This window comes from Arvicanthis niloticus, chromosome 24 (assembly GCF_011762505.2).
Source record: "Arvicanthis niloticus isolate mArvNil1 chromosome 24, mArvNil1.pat.X, whole genome shotgun sequence".
Taxonomy (NCBI): domain Eukaryota; kingdom Metazoa; phylum Chordata; class Mammalia; order Rodentia; family Muridae; genus Arvicanthis; species Arvicanthis niloticus.
Window position 1 is genome coordinate 9,449,159 of NC_133432.1, and position 19,594 is coordinate 9,468,752.

Below are 19,594 nucleotides of genomic sequence, written 5' to 3' on the forward strand. Positions count from 1 at the left end.
TGTGTCCCAGAATTGTGCCCGTGTCACCTTAGTCTCTATTCTACAGATAGTGTTGGTACATTCCTTAGTTCTGCACATGCAGTTACCCTGGCACACTTGATGTCCATGTTTTTGCACATGGACAGGAAACTATGTGGGTAGCCTGGTCCTGTTCTTTTTTAAACAATGGCAGATAGTATGTCAACTTTGCTTGTGTCTCAGTGGCCAGATGCCTGAGATGCCCTTAGGGGAAAGAGGATTTCTCTGTCTCACAGTTGCACAGAGTTAGCCCACTGTTGCTAGGCTGTATGCATTTGGACAGAGCGTTATGGTAGTGGGAAGACGTGGGAGGCAGTGCTTAGCTTCTTGTTGGATACAGAGTAAAGAGAATACAGAGCAAGTGGCCAGAGCCAGGTTGCAGTCCCACGGAATTGTCCCTAGGGTCCTGCTTTCTCCTGCAGGTCCCACCTGCCCTTTCACCACAGCTCTGTGAACTCAGAAGGGTTAATCCTTTGATTTAGTCAGAGCTAACTGTCTCTTGAAGTCTCTCACAGACATGATGCCCTGGAGGTGGTTCCTGGTCCAGTCACATGGACAGTCAAAGTTAACTGCCTCAAGCAGGACCAGAATAGCTGTAACTTTTGCCTAGCTGACAGTTGTTACCCAAGGACAAAAATGCAATGATTCTTTCTTGTATTATAAGATAATGTTAGGATAGCATAAGGAGCTCTGAGTGCGAACTGGGTCCTGTACTGATGTGCTCTCTGAAGTAGACATTTGACAGTCCCTCCCTCCCTCCCTCCCTCCCTCCCTCCCTCCCTCCCTCCCTCCCTCTCTCTCTGTCTCTCTCTGTCTCTCTGTCTCCCTCTCTGTCTCTGTCTCCCTCTCTGTCTCTGTCTCTCTCTCTTTCTCTCTCTCTCTCTCTCTCTCTCTGTCTCTCTTACACACACAAAAGGGGGGGAGGGAAGGAGGAGAGAGAGAGAATGAATGAATGAATGAATGAATGAATATGGAGAGATTGCTTGGATGGAGAACAGTTTTGTCCACTTTGTTGAGTGGCAGGGTTCCTGTATTAATACTCCTGGCCAGTGTTAGCCTGTTTTGATTGGAAATCCACTGGCACTTGTGTCATGTGTTGTCCATAATTCAGAGGTGGCTTACAGTCTCAGGAAGATATACATAGATGAAATGCCAGCATTTTTTGTGCACCAGCCTTGTGTCAGGCTCACGGACGCAGAGAGCAGAGCATTGGCCTGACTCTTCCAGAAACGGTTTGTCATTGATTGATTTTTGTAATAACTAAATGAAAAGGAAAGACTTCATTATCTTTTATAGTGATCCTCAAAGACCCTGTCTGTTAGTATTTTGAATGTTTTAGTTTTACTTAAAAATTTATATTCTTAACAGTTGTAGTATTTTATCAGTTTCAGTTTATATGATACCAGCTTTCTCCCCAGGTATTTAGTGAGATCTGTGTCAACTTTTTTTAGATGTATTTATTTTATTTATATGAGTTTGCTGTAGCTGTCTTCAAACACACCGGAAGCATCAGATTTCATTACAGATGGCGTGAGCCACCATGTGGTTGCTGGGAATTGAACTCAGGACCTCTAGAAGAGCAGTCAGTGCTCTTAACCGCTGAGCCATCTCTCCAGCCCCAATTTGTGTGAACTTTAAAATCAAATGCCTCCAGAAATTCTCGGTTCACAAGCAGGAGGCTGTTTGTGATGAGTTCCATTCTAGCCTTCATAGTCCCGCTCTTCACATTGCTTCCCTTGTGCTGTGTGTCACACTGCACGAGTCCTTGGGGAAACATCCTTCCACTGTTCCTTGTTCTCTAAAAGCACCTGAAGGCTCGTGTCTGTGGAGTCAAATGAGCTTGTCCTGATGCCCCTCACACAGTGCTGAGCTGTGGCTTAGGATGTCCAACAGAGCCCTCACTGTCAGTCACTGAACCAGTGCCAATTGGCCACTCCCCTAGAGCCAGGGTTGCCTTGCTCCTGACAGCTAAGAGCTCTCCTGATAGGTCAGCTGGGTCAGGCCAGCTAGTGTTGCTATCTCTTCCTGTCTCTTTTAGAGACCTGGAAATGCAGAGGCAGCAGCTTTCAGTCCCATGAAGCTCTGACTCTGCCACTCACCACACTGCCATAGCTGTTTGAGTGTCATTCTCCACTTTGATGATTTCTTGGTCTAGGTTTTAGCACAGGCACTTAAGAAACATTGGGAAATGAAATGAATTCTTTCTCATGGTGACCAAGTATGATTTTTTTTTTTTTAAGATGGTAGTGAAACATCAGGTCTTCTGTCTCCTGTACTCTGTCCATCTCCAGGGTTAGTGTTTCTGGGGGAAAGGCAGCTTCAGATGTTAAAAATAGTTGGTTGTTTTAGTGGGAGGAACCTAAACATCTTGCACAGCAATGGCCGTGGTGCAGCCGCCATGGAGAGTGATTTGTGATGTAATGGACATCAAGTCAAATAAGAGAGAGCCATGGAGTTGACTGGACATTGCCTTTAAACTGGCCACTGTCTGAAATGGGAATGGAGAGAGCTTCTATCGCCTGTACCATCACAGTGGGTGTGGCCAGAAGGGATAGGTCAGCCATCAACAGGTGGACAGACTAACTGGGCACACTTGAGGGAAGCCAGGGAGTCTTTTTTCTGAGAATATAACCTAGAGACAATCTTTTTCAATGTTTCAGGTGACTCACATTGGGAGTAAGGCAGGCAGTTCTGGGCGCCAGTGTGCTAATACATTCTTTCTCTTGCTTGTGCACTGTGTGCTGTTTAGCTGAATAAGTACAGAGCTGCCTCTGTTGCTCTATCTGCCCCCAAAATATACAGATTGTGTTTAGTTTCTAAACTCAGAACAAGTAATGAATGCTTGCATTTTTAATATTAGTTATGATCTCTTCCTTATAAAGGAAGTTGCAGCTAAATATATGGGGCGAGATGTTGCTGTGCACATCTTTCAGGTGGCGTACACATGTTTATCATGTCTGTTGCTTTAGGGAAAACACAAAGAACCCCACAGACCTATGCATATTGATACTGGCTGGTTAGTGGTGTGTGTGTGTGTGTGTGTGCACACGTGTGCGCGCGCGTGTGTGTGTGTGTGTTTGTGTGCGTGTGTTTGTGTTTGTGTGCGTGCTTGCGTGCGTGCGTGCGTGCGTGTGCGTGTGCGTGTGCGTGTGCGTGTGCGTGTGTGTGTGTGTGGTGGGGAAGAGATGAGGCAAGATTGTCTCATCCCTGCAGATAGTGCTGTTGCTGGGGACAGAGACCAGGCTTCACAGATGTGAGTTTGGCAGGTACAATATCCAACAGCCTGTACCTGTGGTGGTCAAGATGTTCTAATTGTGCTTGCTTTCCAGGAGAGAGCGGGGTTATGCAGAGTGCTGCCAGTCACCTCGGGTCCCAAGATGGAGGGATGATAACTATGCACAGTCCAAAGAGATCCAGGAAGATCCCTCCTAAACTCCACAATCACATGGTTCATCGAGTCTGGAAGGAGTGCATCCTCAATAGAGCGCAGTCTAAGTACGTGTTGTGCATCGTGGTTAGTCATATCTCCTTGAACACAAGATGAAGAGGGCAAGTCAGTCACACGTACAGCTGTGTAACCAAACGCGAAGATCTCCAAATTGTCATTTCTACGATTTAAACTCAGTAGAGTATGATGTAAAACAAAGATGCTAAAAAGCAGAACGTTTCTTTGCCTGATTTACATATTGTAGATAATTTTCAGGTTCTTGATCATATGAAAATTGACATGGTGTTGATGTGACATCTGCCAACAAGGACAGGTCAGAGCTTTACCCTGACTGTCAGGCGGCAGTCAGGGCCTGCCCTTCTTTTTGTGCAGATTTCTGAGTGGTTCCCAGTTACAGAGGGAAACAAAGTTTTTGGACAGTCATCGTGTTGACCTTGGGTTTCCAGCAGCAGTGACCACCTGGATGGTGCCGTGTTCCTTTTGCCTTCTCCATTTCTGTCTGCCTGCTTTATTTGATATTGTTTCTGGGTGTGTACACATGTGTATATATATCTGTGTGTGCATATAGGTCTGTGTGTGTATCTGTACATATCTGTATGTATGTTTGCATGTGGGTCTGTGTGAGTGTGACATATTTGTATGTGCATATATGTGTATATGTGGGTTTCTGTATGCATGTGTATGTATGTGTGACTCTCTGTATATACATACATCATATTTTTACATTTATGTGTATGAGTATTTTGTCTACATGTACGTCTGCACCACTTGTATGCCTGATACTTTCAAGGTCAGAAGAGACTATTAGATTCCTTGGAACTGGAATTGTGGATGATTGTGAACTACTACTGTTCTGAGGACCAAACTCCCTGAGGCCTGTGCAAGAGCAACCAGTGTTCTCAACCCGTTTGCCAGCCATCTCTCTATCCCCTAATGTTATTATTTTAAAAACAGTGCCTGTGGAGGTCAAAAGAGTTGTTGGATCCACAACACATGAAGCAACTGTGAGCTGCCAGACATGGGTGCTGCGAACCAAACTCAGGTCCTCTGGGGGCAACCAAGCACTCTTAAACACTGAGTTGCCTCTCCAGCCTGTCACATGGATACTCTTGTTACTAATAACTTTTCACTTAGAACTAACGTAAAGTCTTCTAAGAGAGCACTGTTCAGAGCTGTGTGTGTGGGTTCCATTGCAGCCCTTCAGGTCAGGCTTTTAGCAAATTCATGTCAAGCCGTTACTTTCAGATGAATTGATTCTAGAGTAGATCACTGAAGATATGCTAGACAAACTCTAAAGTAATTGTATAGCAAATCATCGTTTAGAATTCAAAAGTGTCCCCAATCTCTTAGAAAAGATTGTTTTCTTCAGAATAATTAGTACAAATATTTTTACTTCTCTCTTCAATGCTTAGATAATTTTTCAGTTAGTATTTCTTTCTTATCATCTTCTGCTTTTACTCAAAAGTGGCCTCACTCCTCTGCAGTTTCTGACAGATCACATCCCTCTCTTACTGGCCCAGAGTAGGAGCTGAGGCTCCCAGGAAGGTAGAAAAGGCTGTCTCCGGGATTCCCCACGGCCACCTGGTGAATCTGTGGCATCCATCCGTGCCGGGGATGAGGAGTCAGAGTGCTGCCTCTTTCCTTGTTTCCAGCGGCTTGTTACCAGTGACATTGAAAGTTAGAACATTGCCTCTAATGTAGGAGCTTCCAGGGTGGTTCACAGCAGAGCAGTATATATATGATTTGTAGATGTTTTCAAACAGTAACTTAAAAGACCTTACATAACGTTAAGTGACTTTATATGTATCTTTGTGTGTGTGTGTGTGCGCGTGCGCGCGCATGTGTTTAAGCAAACAAATATACAAATGTGCATGGGAGTGTGTGGTACTAAACCCAGGCCTTGCTCATGCAGGCAGAAGTGACTTTCTGAAAGGCAGCCACAGAGTAGGTGTTATCCATTGCTGTGTGTGTTGTCCATGTAAATGTGAGATGACCTTAATTTAAGCAGGAGCATTTGAACCTGTGTGTAGTAGACAGACCGTTGACCTCCTCAGTGACTCTGCTCATTCATCAGCAGGATTCATTTCTATGTAAAAAGGGTTCACACGTTAAGGGGAAAAGGCCTTCTGTCTATAGCGGAATGAGTTAGCTTGTTGTGTGTACACATGTTTTTACCCTTTCTAGGAGGAGTCAGATGTCAACGCCCACTCGGGAAGAAGAACCTGCTCACAGTCCTGTTGCCTGGGATTTTGTGGACCCAACCCAAAGAGTCAGCTGTTCCTGCTCCAGGTGGGTATGGAGAAGCTGCAGCAATGGCAGAGACAGCAGCATCCGTGTTGGCCGGCCACGGCTGCACAGACCCCTTCGTCTTCTGTGCAGTTGGCTTTTAGTGCCAGGATTCAGAGTTTAGTACTGAACACTGGCTGCCTGAAGTCAACAGAACTTTGATGAAGTGTCTTGCAAGTGACTTTTGAGATCCTTGGTTTTGAGGATCTTTGTTACTGTTAGAGGCAGGGTATTTGCTAACCACTAAGAGCCACTGCCTTAGTGGTATCTTGGTTGCTTGTCTCTGGAGTGTTTGCATGACCGCTAACCTCCCCTTTCACCCCTTTCCTTAACACCACTGTGTGGTAGTACAGAATCTAGCTCACTGCCGTGGGCTTTTACAGCTTTGGAAGTTTTTTTTAGGGGAGGTAAACCTATCTCCCAGTTCAGCCGATAGCTTTTCCAGTTTCGTGTCTGGAGCATCTAGGATACATTTCTCATGTGCTTCCATGGGTCTTCTAGGAATGAGGGTTGTCTGTTGAGAAGGTGACCAATCATTCACTTCTCAGCTCTGGTGTTACTGAGGTGTTGGTGGACTGACTTGGGGAAAGGAATGTTGGCCCGTGTCCCCATCTCCCTGGCTCCATGCTCTTACCAAGTGTTGTCTTCGTGGGCAGCCCCTGTCCCTTCAGCCAGTCATACTGAGGCTTGCCTTGCTGTGGAGCTTTGTGAAGGAGTTGTTTGCTCACTCAGTGTCCTCTCTGAGTACATTCAGCTCTCCTCCTGTCTTAGGGCAGGTGTAGTTTACTGTAGCTGAATCAATCTCTCCTCTCTCTCTCTCTCTCTCTCTCTCTCTCTCTCTCTCTCTCTGCCTCTGTCTCTTTCCTCTTCCCCTCTCCCCTCTCCCCTCTCCCCTCTCCCCCTCCCCTCTCCCCTCTCCCCTCTCCCCTCTCCCCTCTCCCCTCTCCCCCCTCTCCCCTCTCCCCTCTCCTCCCCTCTCCCCCTCCCCTCCTCTCCCCTCTCCCCTCTCCCCTCTCCCCTCTCCCCTCTCCCCTCTCCCCCCTCTCCCCCCTCCCCCTCTCTCCCCTCTCCCCCCTCTCCCCCCTCTCCCCTCTCCCCCCTCTCCCCCCTCTCCCCCCTCTCCCCCCCCTCCCCCCCTCTCCCCCCTCTCCCCTCTCTCCCCCCTCTCCCCCCTCTCCCCTCTCTCCCCCCTCTCCCCCCTCCCCTCTCCCCTCTCCCCCCTCCCCTCTCCCCCTCCCCCTTCCCCTCTCCCCTCTCCCCCCTCCCCCCTCTCCCCCCTCTCCTCCCCTCTCCCCCCTCCCCTCTCCCCCCTCCCCCTCCCCTCTCCCCCCTCCCCCCTCTCCCCCTCTCCTCCCCTCTCCCCTCTCCTCCCCTCTCCCCCCTCCCCCCTCTCCCCTCTCCTTCCCTCTCCTCCCCTCTCCCCTCTCCTTCCCTCTCCTCCCCTCTCCCCTTCCTCCCCTCTCCCCCTCTCCTCCCCTCTCCCCCCTCCCCCCCTCTCCTCCCCTCTCCTCCCCTCTCCCCCCTCTCCCCCCTCTCCCCCTCCTCCCCTCTCCCCCCTCCTCCCCTTCCCCTCTCCCCTCTCCTCCCCTCTCCCCCTCTCCCCTCTTCCCCCTCTCCCCCTCTCCCCTCCCCCCTCTCCCCCTCCCCCCTCTCCCCTCTCCCCTCTTCCCCTTCTCCCCCTCTCCCCTTTCCCCCCTCTTCCCCCTCTCCCCTTTCCCCCCTCGTCCCCCTCTCCCCCTCTCCCCTCTTCCCTCTCCCCTCTTCCCCTTCTTCCCCTCTCCCCTTTCCCCCCTCTTCCCCCTCTCCCCTTTCCCCCCTCTTCCCCCTCTCCCCCTCTCCCCTCTTCCCCCTCTCCCCCCTCCCCCCTCTCCCCTCTCCCCTCTCCCCTCTCCCCTCTCCCCTCTCCCCTCTCCCCTCTCCCCTCTCCCCTCTCCCCTCTCCCCTCTCCCCTCTCCCCTCTCCCCTCTCCCCTCTCCCCTCTCCCCTCTCCCCTCTCCCCTCTCCCCTCTCTCCTCTTTCCCCTCTCCCCCTCTCCCCTTTCCCCCTCTCCCCCTCTCCCTTTTCCTCCCTCTCCCCTCTCCTCCTCTCTCCCTTCTCCCCTCTTCCCCCTCTCCCCTCTCCCCTCTCCCCTCCCCCCTCTCCCCCCCTCTCCCCCTCTCCCCTCCCCCCTCTCCCCCCTCTCCCCTCTCACCTCTCCCCTCTTCCCCCTCTCCCCTCTCCCCTCTTCCCCCTTCTCCCCCTCCTCTCTCCTCCCCCTCCTCCCCTCCCCCTCTCCCCTCCTCCTCGCCCCTCTCCCCTCCCCCCTCCCCTCTCCCTTCTCCCCCTCCTCTCTCCTCCCCTCTCCTCCTCTCCCTTCTCCCCTCCCCCTCCCCCTCCCCTCTCCCCCCTTCCGTTCCCCTCTCCCCCTTCCCTTTTCCCTCCCTCCCCCACCCTCTCCCTTCTCCCCTCTCCCCCCTCTCCCTTCTCCCCTCCTCTCTCCTCCCCTCTCCTCCCCTCCCCCCTCTCCCTTCTCCCCTCTCCTCCATCCCCTCCCCTCTCCCCACTTCCGTTCCCCTCTCCCCCCTTCCCTTCCCCCCCACCCTCTCTCCCCTCCCCCTTCCCCCCTCTCCCCCTCTTGGCTGTTGGGAGTTGGAGGCTGGATGTACACCTTTAGCAAGGATGTGAGGTATAAAAATATGGTTAGTTTACTTGTACCCTTTTTTTCTTTTTCCTGATCTTTTCTAAAATCTAGATTTTTTTCTCAAAACATTATTTACTTATTAGTGTCATATTTAAAAAATTGTCAGTATATTTAGTAAATAATGTGTTACTTTCTGTGCTCTGGGATTGCTGCTCTAGTTCTCAGCCAAAGTCTTATTCCTCAGGCTCTTCCTGGTTTCCTCCACTGTGTGGGTCTGCCTTAGGTTTCCCCCTTCCCCTGTTGACCACACCCCCTCTCTCCAAGGCTGCTCTCCCAGTTGTTCAGGCCGGGCTCCTTGGTAACTGGGGGTTTGGCACATGCTCTCTCAGTACAGGGCACATTCCTGCTCTTAAACATTGTGGAGCTGAAAGAGGCAGCTTCAGAAGCTTACACGAGTTACAACAGATCCTCTCTTTGAAGAGTCTTCATAAGAACCCTGCCAGAAGATGAGTACAGCCACCTCTCCTGGGGAGTCCCGATGTGTATGTAAGAGTTAGAAATGAACACCTGAAAGACTGGCGAGGTGCTCGCTGACTGCAGTGCCCTCGGGGCATGGCACACCTCTGCCTATACTCTCCTTACAGCCTTACTCCAAGTCAGCTGCTTTTTGGTTTTGCTTGCTTTCTTTTTTTTTTTTTTTTTTTGATTTATTTTTTAAACAGTTTGAGTGAAATGTTTGCAGGTTATCTGCTGTAGGATTGCCAAACCGTATGGCAGGCCCTATTCCTCTCACTATTTAATGGCTGAATGGAACAGGGCAGCTATTCTACTGTCCCACTAAACCATCCCATCATGCCACATAAACCCATTTTATTGCCCACGAAGGCATCATTTAGTTCAATGCAGCAGTAATTTAATACCACCCAAGTGGCCTCAGAGTCACCACTGCACCACTGGAGAGCTTGCAGTCTTCCCTTGGAGCAATTTACAGATGGAGAAGCTGGCTGACCTGGCTGTGCAGAGTAAACTTGGCATCATTTAGTGGTCCTGACCAAGCCGTTCCTCATGCCTCTGTTTGCCAAGAAGTGTGGACAGATGTGTATTCTTGCTGAGATGCGATGGGCCTCATATGTGTGCATGTGTTCTGAGCTCTAGCCCGTCTTCACATGTGTCTCATATTTTTTTCCAGACATGGTCAGAGGCAAGGGTTAGGAGGCCATGGGTCCTGTCAAGTGTTCTTGTTTATCTTGGTTTCACATTCTTCAGAGGGTGGAGCATGGTGATTTTATTCCCAGTGTGCAATGTTACAAGTTACTTAAGCCATTGTGTATTACCATAGAGCTGAGATACAGAAATTGAATTTCTACTTCTTGCCTTTTCTGGTCCCTTAGGCTCACAGTCTTCAGATGCAGTGAGAGTAGATATCTGTAGCTCCTGTCTGACAATCAAGCTTTAAGATGAGCAGGGTAGTAAGTTCTAGTTCTCATCCAGTCTACTTTTTATCTGCTTGACCTTATATGTGAGTGGTTCTTGATTTCCTGCCAGCACCTGTATCTTAGTGCTTGGAAGCATATTGGATTCTGGAGCCTTTCAGAGGTGTCAGTCATCCCACACATGCTTACGAAGACAGAGCCTTAGCAGAGACACTTGTTATGTGATGTCGCAGACATGCCGTGATCTGTACCTGGGTCTGTTTTGACTTCACTTTAACTCTCGTTGTAGGCATAAACTTTTAAAACGGTGTGCAGCAGGACCTAGCCGACCTCCCGCCATCTCTCAGCCAGGCTTCAGTGCAGGACTGTCATCATCTTCATCCTTACCGCCTCCTGCTTCTTCCAAGCACAAGACCACAGAAAGACAAGAAAAAGGGGACAAGTTGCAAAAGAGACCCTTGGTGCCCTTTCACCACAGGCCTTCTGTAGCCGAAGAGTTATGCATGGAGCAGGATGCGCCTGGACAGAAGCTAGGGCTGGCAGGGATAGACGCCTCCTTAGAGGTGTCGAGCAGTCGGAAGTATGATAAGCAAATGGCCGTGCCTTCCAGAAATACAAGCAAGCAAATTAATCTGAATCCTATGGATTCACCTCATTCCCCCATTTCCCCTCTGCCCCCCACACTCAGCCCTCAGCCACGAGGTCAGGAGGCAGAGAGTTTGGACCCACCTTCTGTCCCTGTGAACCCTGCCCTCTATGGAAACGGGCTAGACCTTCAGCAGCTGTCTACTCTAGAGGACAGAACTGTCCTCGTAGGCCAAAGACTGCCTCTGATGGCAGAGGCCAGTGAGACAGCCTTGTACAGTGGGCTCAGGCCTTCATACACTGAGTCGTCAGACAGGTGGTGGAAGAGTTTTCGTCTCCCACTCAGTGATGATGCTGAGTTCCGGCCTCCAGAGCTACAGGGGGAGAAGTTTGACACTGTACTGGACGTGAACCCCGAGAGCACCGCCCTGCAAAGGTGAGCTGGTCCTGGGGTGGGGATGCACGCCCCCCCTCTCTCTGTAAAGTCTGTGTGTTCAGCATGCTTGAGTGCACAGCAGCACTGCCCATGCCTGACCCTGAGTTTAATCTTCAGGAGAGCATTGGCTCTCTGACCTTCACATGCATGGCCATGCACATGCACACACACAAAGTAAGAAGAAATGTCAAAGTCATAAATACTGCTTGGGAAAAGGTGCCGTCTGACCTTCCCTCACTCACTTGTCACTTGTTTTCCCTTTTAGACTCTTAGCACAACCTAACAAGCGGTTCAAAATCTGGCAGGATGCGCAGCCTCAGGTGCAGCCGCTCCCTTTCCTCGACCCGTCGCCTCTGTCACAGCAGCCTGGTGACACTCTGGGAGAAGTCAATGACCCGTACACCTTTGAGGATGGTGACATAAAGTACATCTTCACAGCAAATAAGAAATGCAAGCAGGGGACGGAGAAGGACTCCCTGAAAAAGAACAAGGTACCATTTAGCACAGCGTGAGTCCAGCAGCCCTTGGGGTTTGGCTCATTCACGGTGTGTGTGGCAGAGTCCTGAGGCAGAATGTCTGAGGCAGTCCTGCCTGGTTGCTCCGTCCTCATACTCATGCTCTGGTACTACTGTATGGGGCAGTGCTCTGTTCTCTTTATGTCATGGCTCACCTTTGTTTCAGAGTCAGCCTAGCATAAAGGAAGCTGCGTGTTCTCCAGGCTTAGCTTTTGCCGTGCATGGCTCCTCTCATGTGCTAATTACTGTTGGCCTGTGCTCCCTGCTTATTTCTTTTAAACTATTTTCCAAACTATTTAAGATGTAAAGCAAAAAGTGTTGAGGGCAGTGTCTCTTCTTATGCGGTGCTCATGTTCACTGCTGAGAGCCGTGCCTGTGTGTTCTCTGACTCCAGATCAGCACTGCCCATAGCCTGGCAGTGGGAACAGCCAGGCTCTATTGCTATGACAGTGAGTGCTGGGTGTGTCCGCCGCATTAGCCATCTAAGGAAGCGTTTGGCGAGAGTAGGGAAGGATGGCAGTTACAGAGGCTAATAGAGTGGAGGGGACAATGTGCTGGGTCTGTGTAGATCCAGAGGCTTGGTCTGTCATTTATGAAGACTACATTGGATGGCAGGACAGGTCCTTAATGACATCTCTCAGCACCACCGAGTCTCTGAGAACACCTAGAGGGTAGCGAGAGGTGGGCGTTTTCGATTCTGTGAATGCAGAGCAAGGGCCTGCCTTTGATTCCCTTTGGTTGCATAGACCATGGTTTCCCACACTGCTCATAACAGGTTCCATTCGACGCGCTAATTCTTTGTGTTCTCCCTCATATCCCACACTTTGGGTTGCTGTTCATGTGTTTTGTTTGGCTGAATTTATTACACAGTCAGAGGATGGATTTGGTACCAAGGATGTCACTACACCAGGTCATTCCACGCCGGTGCCTGATGGGAAAAATGCCATGTCTATTTTCAGTTCTGCTGCTAAAACAGGTGTGTACATTGTTATTCACTCACTTGGATTCTTGCTAAAGTAAATGCAGGGGAAATTTCCTCAATTTAAGACTGTATTCCTATTGCTGTAGCAGTAATTTGATCACGACTTTAATTTGTGTGTGTGTGTGTGTGGATTGTTTTTGGTTCTTTTCAAAGCTGATAAGCATATTTGGAAATAATTGTGTCTAAATTTAAGTAGGACCTAGGGAGGGAATTCCCAGCAGACCTTGTTCACTGAGGTCCAGTCCGTGTCCTTCCCTGTCTCCCTCGTCTGAGAGCCTGCTCACTCTGTCCTCACCTTCTTTCCCACAGATGTCCGGCAGGACAATGCTGCTGGCAGAGCTGGCTCTGGGAGCCTTACCCAGGTGACAGATCTGGCACCTTCCCTGCATGACTTAGACAACATCTTTGATAACTCTGATGACGACGAGCTTGGGGTGAGTCTGCTGCAGCTGCACACGTGAGAGCCACCATGTGCAGGCTGCACCAGCACTTCGGGGATCCTTGAAGTTTGCTGCACTGGACACAGGACTCTCCTTCTAGGAACTAAATGAGTTTCTAGAGGCTCCTATAATTTGAACCTCTGAGTACCGTTTACTGGTACTTTCGTGTGTTCTACATCATTATTCTCCATAGTTGTAAATATTAAAATCTTTAACATTTATTTTAATAAACCCTCCTGAATGTTATGGCGCTATAGAAATATATTATGTATATTTCTTTAGAGGAGGTTTTTCCAAATAATGCACACAACTTGTCTTTACCTGATAACTGATCAGCGAGTGTGCAGTCCCAGTGCTGTGCGGGAGACGGAGTGTGGACATGTGGTTACGGGGATTGGGGGAGGTGAACTAGATTTCTGTGGCAGTGACCTGAGCTAGGAGCTAGGGAGTCTGTGCTCATCCTGCCTTCATCTCTGTTCCTTGGGCAAACGTATGCACTTGCTGTTTCTAGGGATGCTACAGCTGAAGAAGACACACTCTTTTCAAAGAATTTAGTTTTTTTTTTCCATTTATTTATGTAATCTTCCTCTTCATCTATTTTATATAAACTTTTCAAACAATTTGATGAGCATTTCTTTTGCGACTGATAACTGACGCAATTTACAGATTTAAATACTTGATTAAATTAATGGCTTTATGCTAAAAACACAAACCTGGTAAAACAGCCTATAAATGTATTTACTGCTGAGTTCAGCCTCATACCAGGATCTAAGGATACTGACTGTTAAACTGCAGAGGGCACAGGGCAGTAGTGTTTAAATTGAGGCTCTGGGTTAAGTAGGGAATCAGATTTCTAACTTTAAACTCAAAGGTAGCTAATCAACAGATCTTATGCCTTTGGTGCTGCATACAGCTCCTGAGGATGAGTTGACAACAGCCTTGACAAATGGATTTGCCTGGAGAGGGTAAAGACTGGGGCCATGTGGGTTGGGGCATTGGGTGAGTGTAGAATGAGCCCTGATTGGACAGCAGGAAGAAGCAGCTAATCATTGTAGACTGGCTAGCAGCCTGCTCATCTGCTTCCTGGTGGCCTGCCCTTAGGGATGTGCTCAGGAGGATCTTGTCTGCCTTCCAGAACTTCAGAGCTGAGTGTGGAGCTGGGGGAAGCATGTGCACTCTTTTGTTTTTAAGTCTAAATTGCAGAAAACAAGAATTCTGTTTGTTTGCTTGTTTGTTTGTTTGTTGCATTGGAGCACAGGAGCCTTAATTCAAACAGTTGCTACCTGAAAGGGAAGGGCATGGTAGTGTGAAGAGTGACTGAGAGAGATGGCTGTCCCCTTGCTGCTGCTCTGGGCCTTGGAGAGTTCTGCTTTTATTTTGACTACCAGGAAGATGGGCACAGGCTGAGTAGGGATGGAAGGTCAGGAGGATCCTGTTAGGAGCTTCTGGTGCTGATAAGAGTAAAGCATGGAAGGAAGGTGATCTGTTAGCCAAACAGGAGGAGCAGGAAGGGCAGGGCAGAGAGGTGAGGCGGGGGGGGGGGGGGGGGGGTGGCGGGGGGGCGGGGGGGCACTGTGATGGCGGCTCTTCGCAGGGCTTTTCACTGGCCACAGCGATGGTGATGGTGAAGGAGCGGTTTCCTCTGGGCCTGTGACTTCATTTCCTGTACAAGTTATAAATTACTGTTGGGCTTAATGAAGAAATGACTCTTTGAGGAATATATTTTAAGCAATATTAAACGCAAAAAGAGATGTTTTTAATTGAATTTTTATTTTTTGAAATAAGAGGTTCTTTGCTTCTTCTGCAGCATTTATCGATAAAGCTAATTTACCTAGAGAGTGGAGGAGGGAGGGAGGCAGCTGGCTGAGCAGTCAGATGTGTTTGAATTTAAATGTACATTTCAGCTGTATATTATGTAACTGTAAATAAAAGGTGTTAGATCTGTAAGAAATACTCTTTTTAAAAATTTATTAAATTTTATTGAATTTATTTAAAAATCTATTTATTTTATGTATATGAGTATACTGTTGCTGTTTTTAGACACAGCAGAAGTGAGTCGCCATGTGGTGAGTTGAACTCATGACCTCTGGGAGAGCAGTCAGTGCTCTTAACCGTCCCCAGATGTTACTGTGTATACTTTAGTTTGTGATCAGTCTATTTGAGTTCTTAATGGTACTCTTTCCTAGTAAGGAAATTGCCTTGTTTGGAATAACTGGTCAGTTGTCTGCATTCAGAGGTTCTTAGATGGAGCTGCCTTTGTGAAGACAGAGGTTAACTTTTAAGTGGAAATGATAAAACATAACCCTATAGCTTTGGGGAGCACAGGATCACAAATTTCCAAGGAGGAAGAGCCAGCCCCACAGCCATTAACTGCTGGAATACCCAGTCAGCTACCATGTTGGCAAAGCTGCCCTGGTACTGACCTGGAGGCACTGTGCCTGAAGGCCTGTGCCGTCTTCCCACCAGGCTCCTGCAAGCAGGCTTCCTTCCCTTCTCTTACTGGAGATGCCTGTTAGCGTGTCCCTGCCATTATCTGGGAGTCTCATGAGGACGTGCTACTTTGGTTGTAGGGTCAATAGGTGTGCTTTTCAAAGGGTTCTAACCGTGCAACTTTGTTCTCAGGCTGTGTCCCCTGCTCTCCGCTCATCCAAGATGCCTACTGTTGGGACTGAGGAACGGCCCCCTGGGAAGGATGGAAGAGCTGCTGGCCCGTACCCTCCAAGTAGGTGCAGGAGCCTGAGCTGACATGGTTACCATTGAGAATTAAAACTTAAGAAGCTAGTGCTTCTGAGAAGGCAGGAAGCTGGTCACAGGCAGAAACCATCCTCATTTGATGTCATTCTGTCTGCTTTGCTTTCAAACTAAGTGAAGCCACAGATTAGAGAGTAGGAGGTTCTGTTGGAGGTCACTTCTCCAGTGGCTCACAAACTACACACTTACCTTCAGAGATTGCTACTCAGAGAAGTTATGGAAAACACTTCTGCTTTCAAAACTTGAATTGACTTACAGATAATGATGTTTGTAGGATTCGTCCTGCAGCTTTGGGTTTCTCGTTGAGGCTGCTGACATCAATACCTTTCACACGGGGCTGGGGGCCTGGAAGTAGGTAGTCTACCTGAAGGAAACCTGGGCCCACAGTGAGAGGAAAGTCAGGGCTGCCCTGCAGACCCTGAGGGAGACACGCCCCATTGAAAGTCACCCTGTGATTCTTGCTCATTCGCATCAGCTGGTATTGAGAACAAATTGAGGGGAAAACCGCCATGTCACAGGATGAGTTAGGAAGTTTTATGACCCTATAAATGTAGTCTGACTTGCTCAGACCTAAAGTGGGTTATGTGCAAAGATTGGATTGTGACAGTTTAAGTAGATCCACAGCTTCTTACTCAAGCATGACATGGGAGGAAATGAACAATGATAGCCAGCCAGTTGCTGTAGGATTTTTTAATTAACATGAAAGAAACATGTACTTATTGGGTAGGTCAGGTGAGGACTTTTAACATGTGCTAATAAGCCAGTTAGTCTTTTCTGTTTCCTTATGAGGGCATGCAGCCGGAGACAACATAGTGTCTAAAGATACAGCCAAGGCTGGCCACTCACTGCAGCCATCCTTCAGGGTGGTCCTTAGACTGTGCACTAGTGTTTCATGTTTATTTAAAGGTAATTGCTTTAGAGTGGACTCAGCATCTGAGGCTGAAGTACAGGCTGGTAATAATGGGTTAAAATACAGCACTGAAGTAAGGAGCCAGCAAGATTCAACACAAGGCCCAAGTGAATCTGTAATGGGAGGAACCGATGTAGGGAGGGAGGGATGGAAAGTGGGCGGGTCAGAGACAGACACAGACACAGTGTAGAGACACAGTGTCCCCTCAGCAGTAGCAGTGCAAGCAGCATGGCATGTTGTCATCTCTGCTTTGGGTTCCTGACTGCTGGTGAGCTGTGAAATACAATATCTGCAAGGGCACTACCCAGCAGAATACAAAGAAACTGCCAACTGCCAACTGGGGCAGCACTTGTACATCTGCTTATGACACCCTGTGAACGTCCTTTTGTTAATGCATTTCTACCGACTTAATGTATCAGATTCCATTTTTAATGTAGCCAAGAATGAGAAGACATGGGTCACTTCTAGGGCACTCTGGGGTTGTGTGTCTTACGTGTCCAGCTCATCTCAGTTTGTTCCAGTTCTGTTGTGTTCTGAATTCCCAGTAGCCACTTGTCACTAGTGCATAGAGGTAAAAGGAAAAGATCCTGTATTACTAATTTGTGTATGTAACAATGAAGGATCAATACACTGAGGAGACCCGTTGCCTAGGGATTTTTTTTGAAATTCTATCTTTTTGAAGAATGAACCTGTAAAGAAAAGAAAAAAATCAGTTGGATCATTCAGTTTGTTTAATACTGTGCTTTGGCTTCTCCTCTGTGCTCTGAGGCAGTGGTTCCTGGGAAGGAAGCCAGTGGTTAGAGATGGGCAAACGGTTCGAGGCAGCTGAGAGGAATAGCAGGGCTCAGCCCTCTCGTCCTGCCTGCGTGGAGTTGCCCATGTCATTTTTCTAGGAGCAGCATTGTGCTGGCCGGGCACAGTGGGCCTTGGCGCTCGATTGCTAGGCTCTCCTTTCTCTTCTGCGCTGTTCCCCTGGGTCTGCTCGTCGAGCCTGTGCAGAGCCTGTGTCTGAGCACTGTTTTCGTTGTAGTGCACTCCTAGTTGGGAGGTGGACGTAATGTGCTGACCTCACTCCCGTGTACTGAGATGCAGTGGGGAAGCGCTCACCTGAGCCCTGCCTTCTCTCTAAGTGTAGGGTGAGGCTACCCACTATAGTGTGGGTGGGCTTGACAGTAGGGTCTCCCTTTGCAGCATCTGATGGTCAGAATGCAGAGAGCACTTTGTAAAGTGGGCCTGTTGCAGCTGAAATTCTATCCAGTCTTTGTGGAAGTGAGCAGGGTGCTGGAGGCTCTGCAAACACGGGGCTGGGACTTTATAGCATTAGTAAGGCAGGTGGCCTTAGCAGAAATCAACTTAGCATGCTCCTTACAAGAAATTGAAAAGAAACCCACTTATTTATGTGTCTTAAGTTTTAATACGATTTTATTTTTATTATTTTTAATTGTGTGAGTGTGTGTGTGTGTGTATATATACTTGCTCACAGTACAGGTTCTCTTGGAAGCCAGTGGTGTTGGATCCCCTGGAGCTGGAGTCACTGATAGCTGTGAGCCGCCATGTATGTGGGTGCTGGAAACTGAACTTGGGTCCTCTGCAAAAGCAACCATGCTGTTAACTGCTAAGACATCTCTCCAGCCTCTGCAATTTTTTTGTTGTTTGAAAAGGTCTCATCCTGTAGGCCTGGCTGGCCTGGAGCTTGCTGTGTAAACCAGACACACACACACACAGACACACACAGACACAGACACAGACACACACACACACACACACACACACACACACACACACACACACACACACGTGCTGTTTTACTATTTCCTGTTCAGCTTTTTTCCCACCCTTTCCCATTCACTCTGCCTCCTCTCACCAGCTTCGTCTCTCTGCAGATAGAGACTCCTCCAGAGCCTTGTTTGGGTAAAGCTTTTGTCATAGTTTTGAGGCTTACTGTTCTGACTGTCCGAGAATTCTGCTTTAATTTCATGTCACAGTCATAGAGCTGCTGCTCTTTAGCCTAGGGAATGTTAGCGGCACAGTGCACATTTCTCGAGTCGGCCTCTACCCTACAGTAATCTTACCCTTCATTTGAAATAAAATGTGTTCATTTGATTTTGGAGACCTTTCTTCTGCTTTAGAGTCAATAACTTGTGTATAGGGTCTCCAGTAGCTGGCTTGCCTGGCCTGAGCCGCAGGCGGTTTCCAGTTGTAGATCCTAGTCTACAGGCAGCAAGCCGAGGCAGAGGCTCTGGAGGCTGCTCAGCACCGCCTGCTCCTCCCTCTCTCTGCCGTGAGCTGCTGGAAGCTCCTTGTCCCAATGGCAAGCAGGCAAGCTTGTTAAAGTCACATATCTAAGGGAAGCTTGCTACGACTTGGCGGATGAGGCCCTGAGGAAGGCAGGATCCCAGCCATAGCTGAGCTCTGCCCGGAGGATGTGGACCTTGGAGAGGCAGCAGAGGCAGCAGCCAGGGCCTAATCTGCATAATTGAGTTCATTGTTTTTGTGGTCATTCCTGCAAGGCCTAGGTGCTTAGTTAAATGTTGGGGCTTCAAGAAAGGCGATAGCCATGGAAATGGGGGCATCAAAAGCACTAACAGCCACAAACTCCTAGTTCCAGACACAGGGCACCACCTAGTGGCCATGCTCTGCAACCTCACCTTGCATTGTATTAGGCACAGCCTGCTTTTGAGAATGAGAACCTTTATTTCACCAGTTCCTGAACTGTTACTGGATATACTGACTCTGTGAAGACAGTGGAAATGGGGGCTGTGAGCTCTCCTCCTTCCTTGCTGGGGACAGAAGCCAGGACTGTGCACAGGCTTGCTAAGCACTGACGGTGAACTGTTTGCTGCCACCAAGTGTTTGGCAAACACCTGTCCTGCTGACAGTACCCTCAGAGGCTGGGTAGTATTAGTAATCCTAACTCTTAAAACCTTACATCTAGAAAGACACTGTGAAGTTATTCCCCAGAGAGCAGGACCGTGACGCAGTCACGCCAACCCCAGCCTTGCTCTAAATCATTTTTATTTCTCTACTGTTTCATAAACACTTGGAAAGGAAGATAGACTTTCATGATAGAGTTGGATTGCTTTCATTTTCTTCTTGACTCATCTCCTTCAGGTTTTTCAGAGTCAGTTACTGGAGGAACATTGCATGCTCTGCAGACCTGCTCCCTGCAT

At 48.7% G+C, this 19,594-nt stretch overlaps 1 protein-coding gene across 4 annotated transcripts in view; it reads left to right on the forward strand.

The window, feature by feature from the left end:
* Med13l (mediator complex subunit 13L) overlaps window positions 1–19,594 on the forward strand; it is a 216,841-nt gene that overhangs the window by 169,857 nt on the left and 27,390 nt on the right. For all 4 annotated transcript variants that reach the window (XM_076922605.1, XM_076922607.1, XM_076922606.1 and 1 more), the window contains 7 exons: window positions 3,348–3,513; window positions 5,651–5,755; window positions 10,095–10,826; window positions 11,092–11,317; window positions 12,212–12,317; window positions 12,633–12,757; window positions 15,386–15,485. In XM_076922605.1, coding sequence (XP_076778720.1) covers window positions 3,348–3,513; window positions 5,651–5,755; window positions 10,095–10,826; window positions 11,092–11,317; window positions 12,212–12,317; window positions 12,633–12,757; window positions 15,386–15,485 — 1,560 coding nt within the window. The remainder of the gene's footprint in view (window positions 1–3,347; window positions 3,514–5,650; window positions 5,756–10,094; window positions 10,827–11,091; window positions 11,318–12,211; window positions 12,318–12,632; window positions 12,758–15,385; window positions 15,486–19,594) is intronic.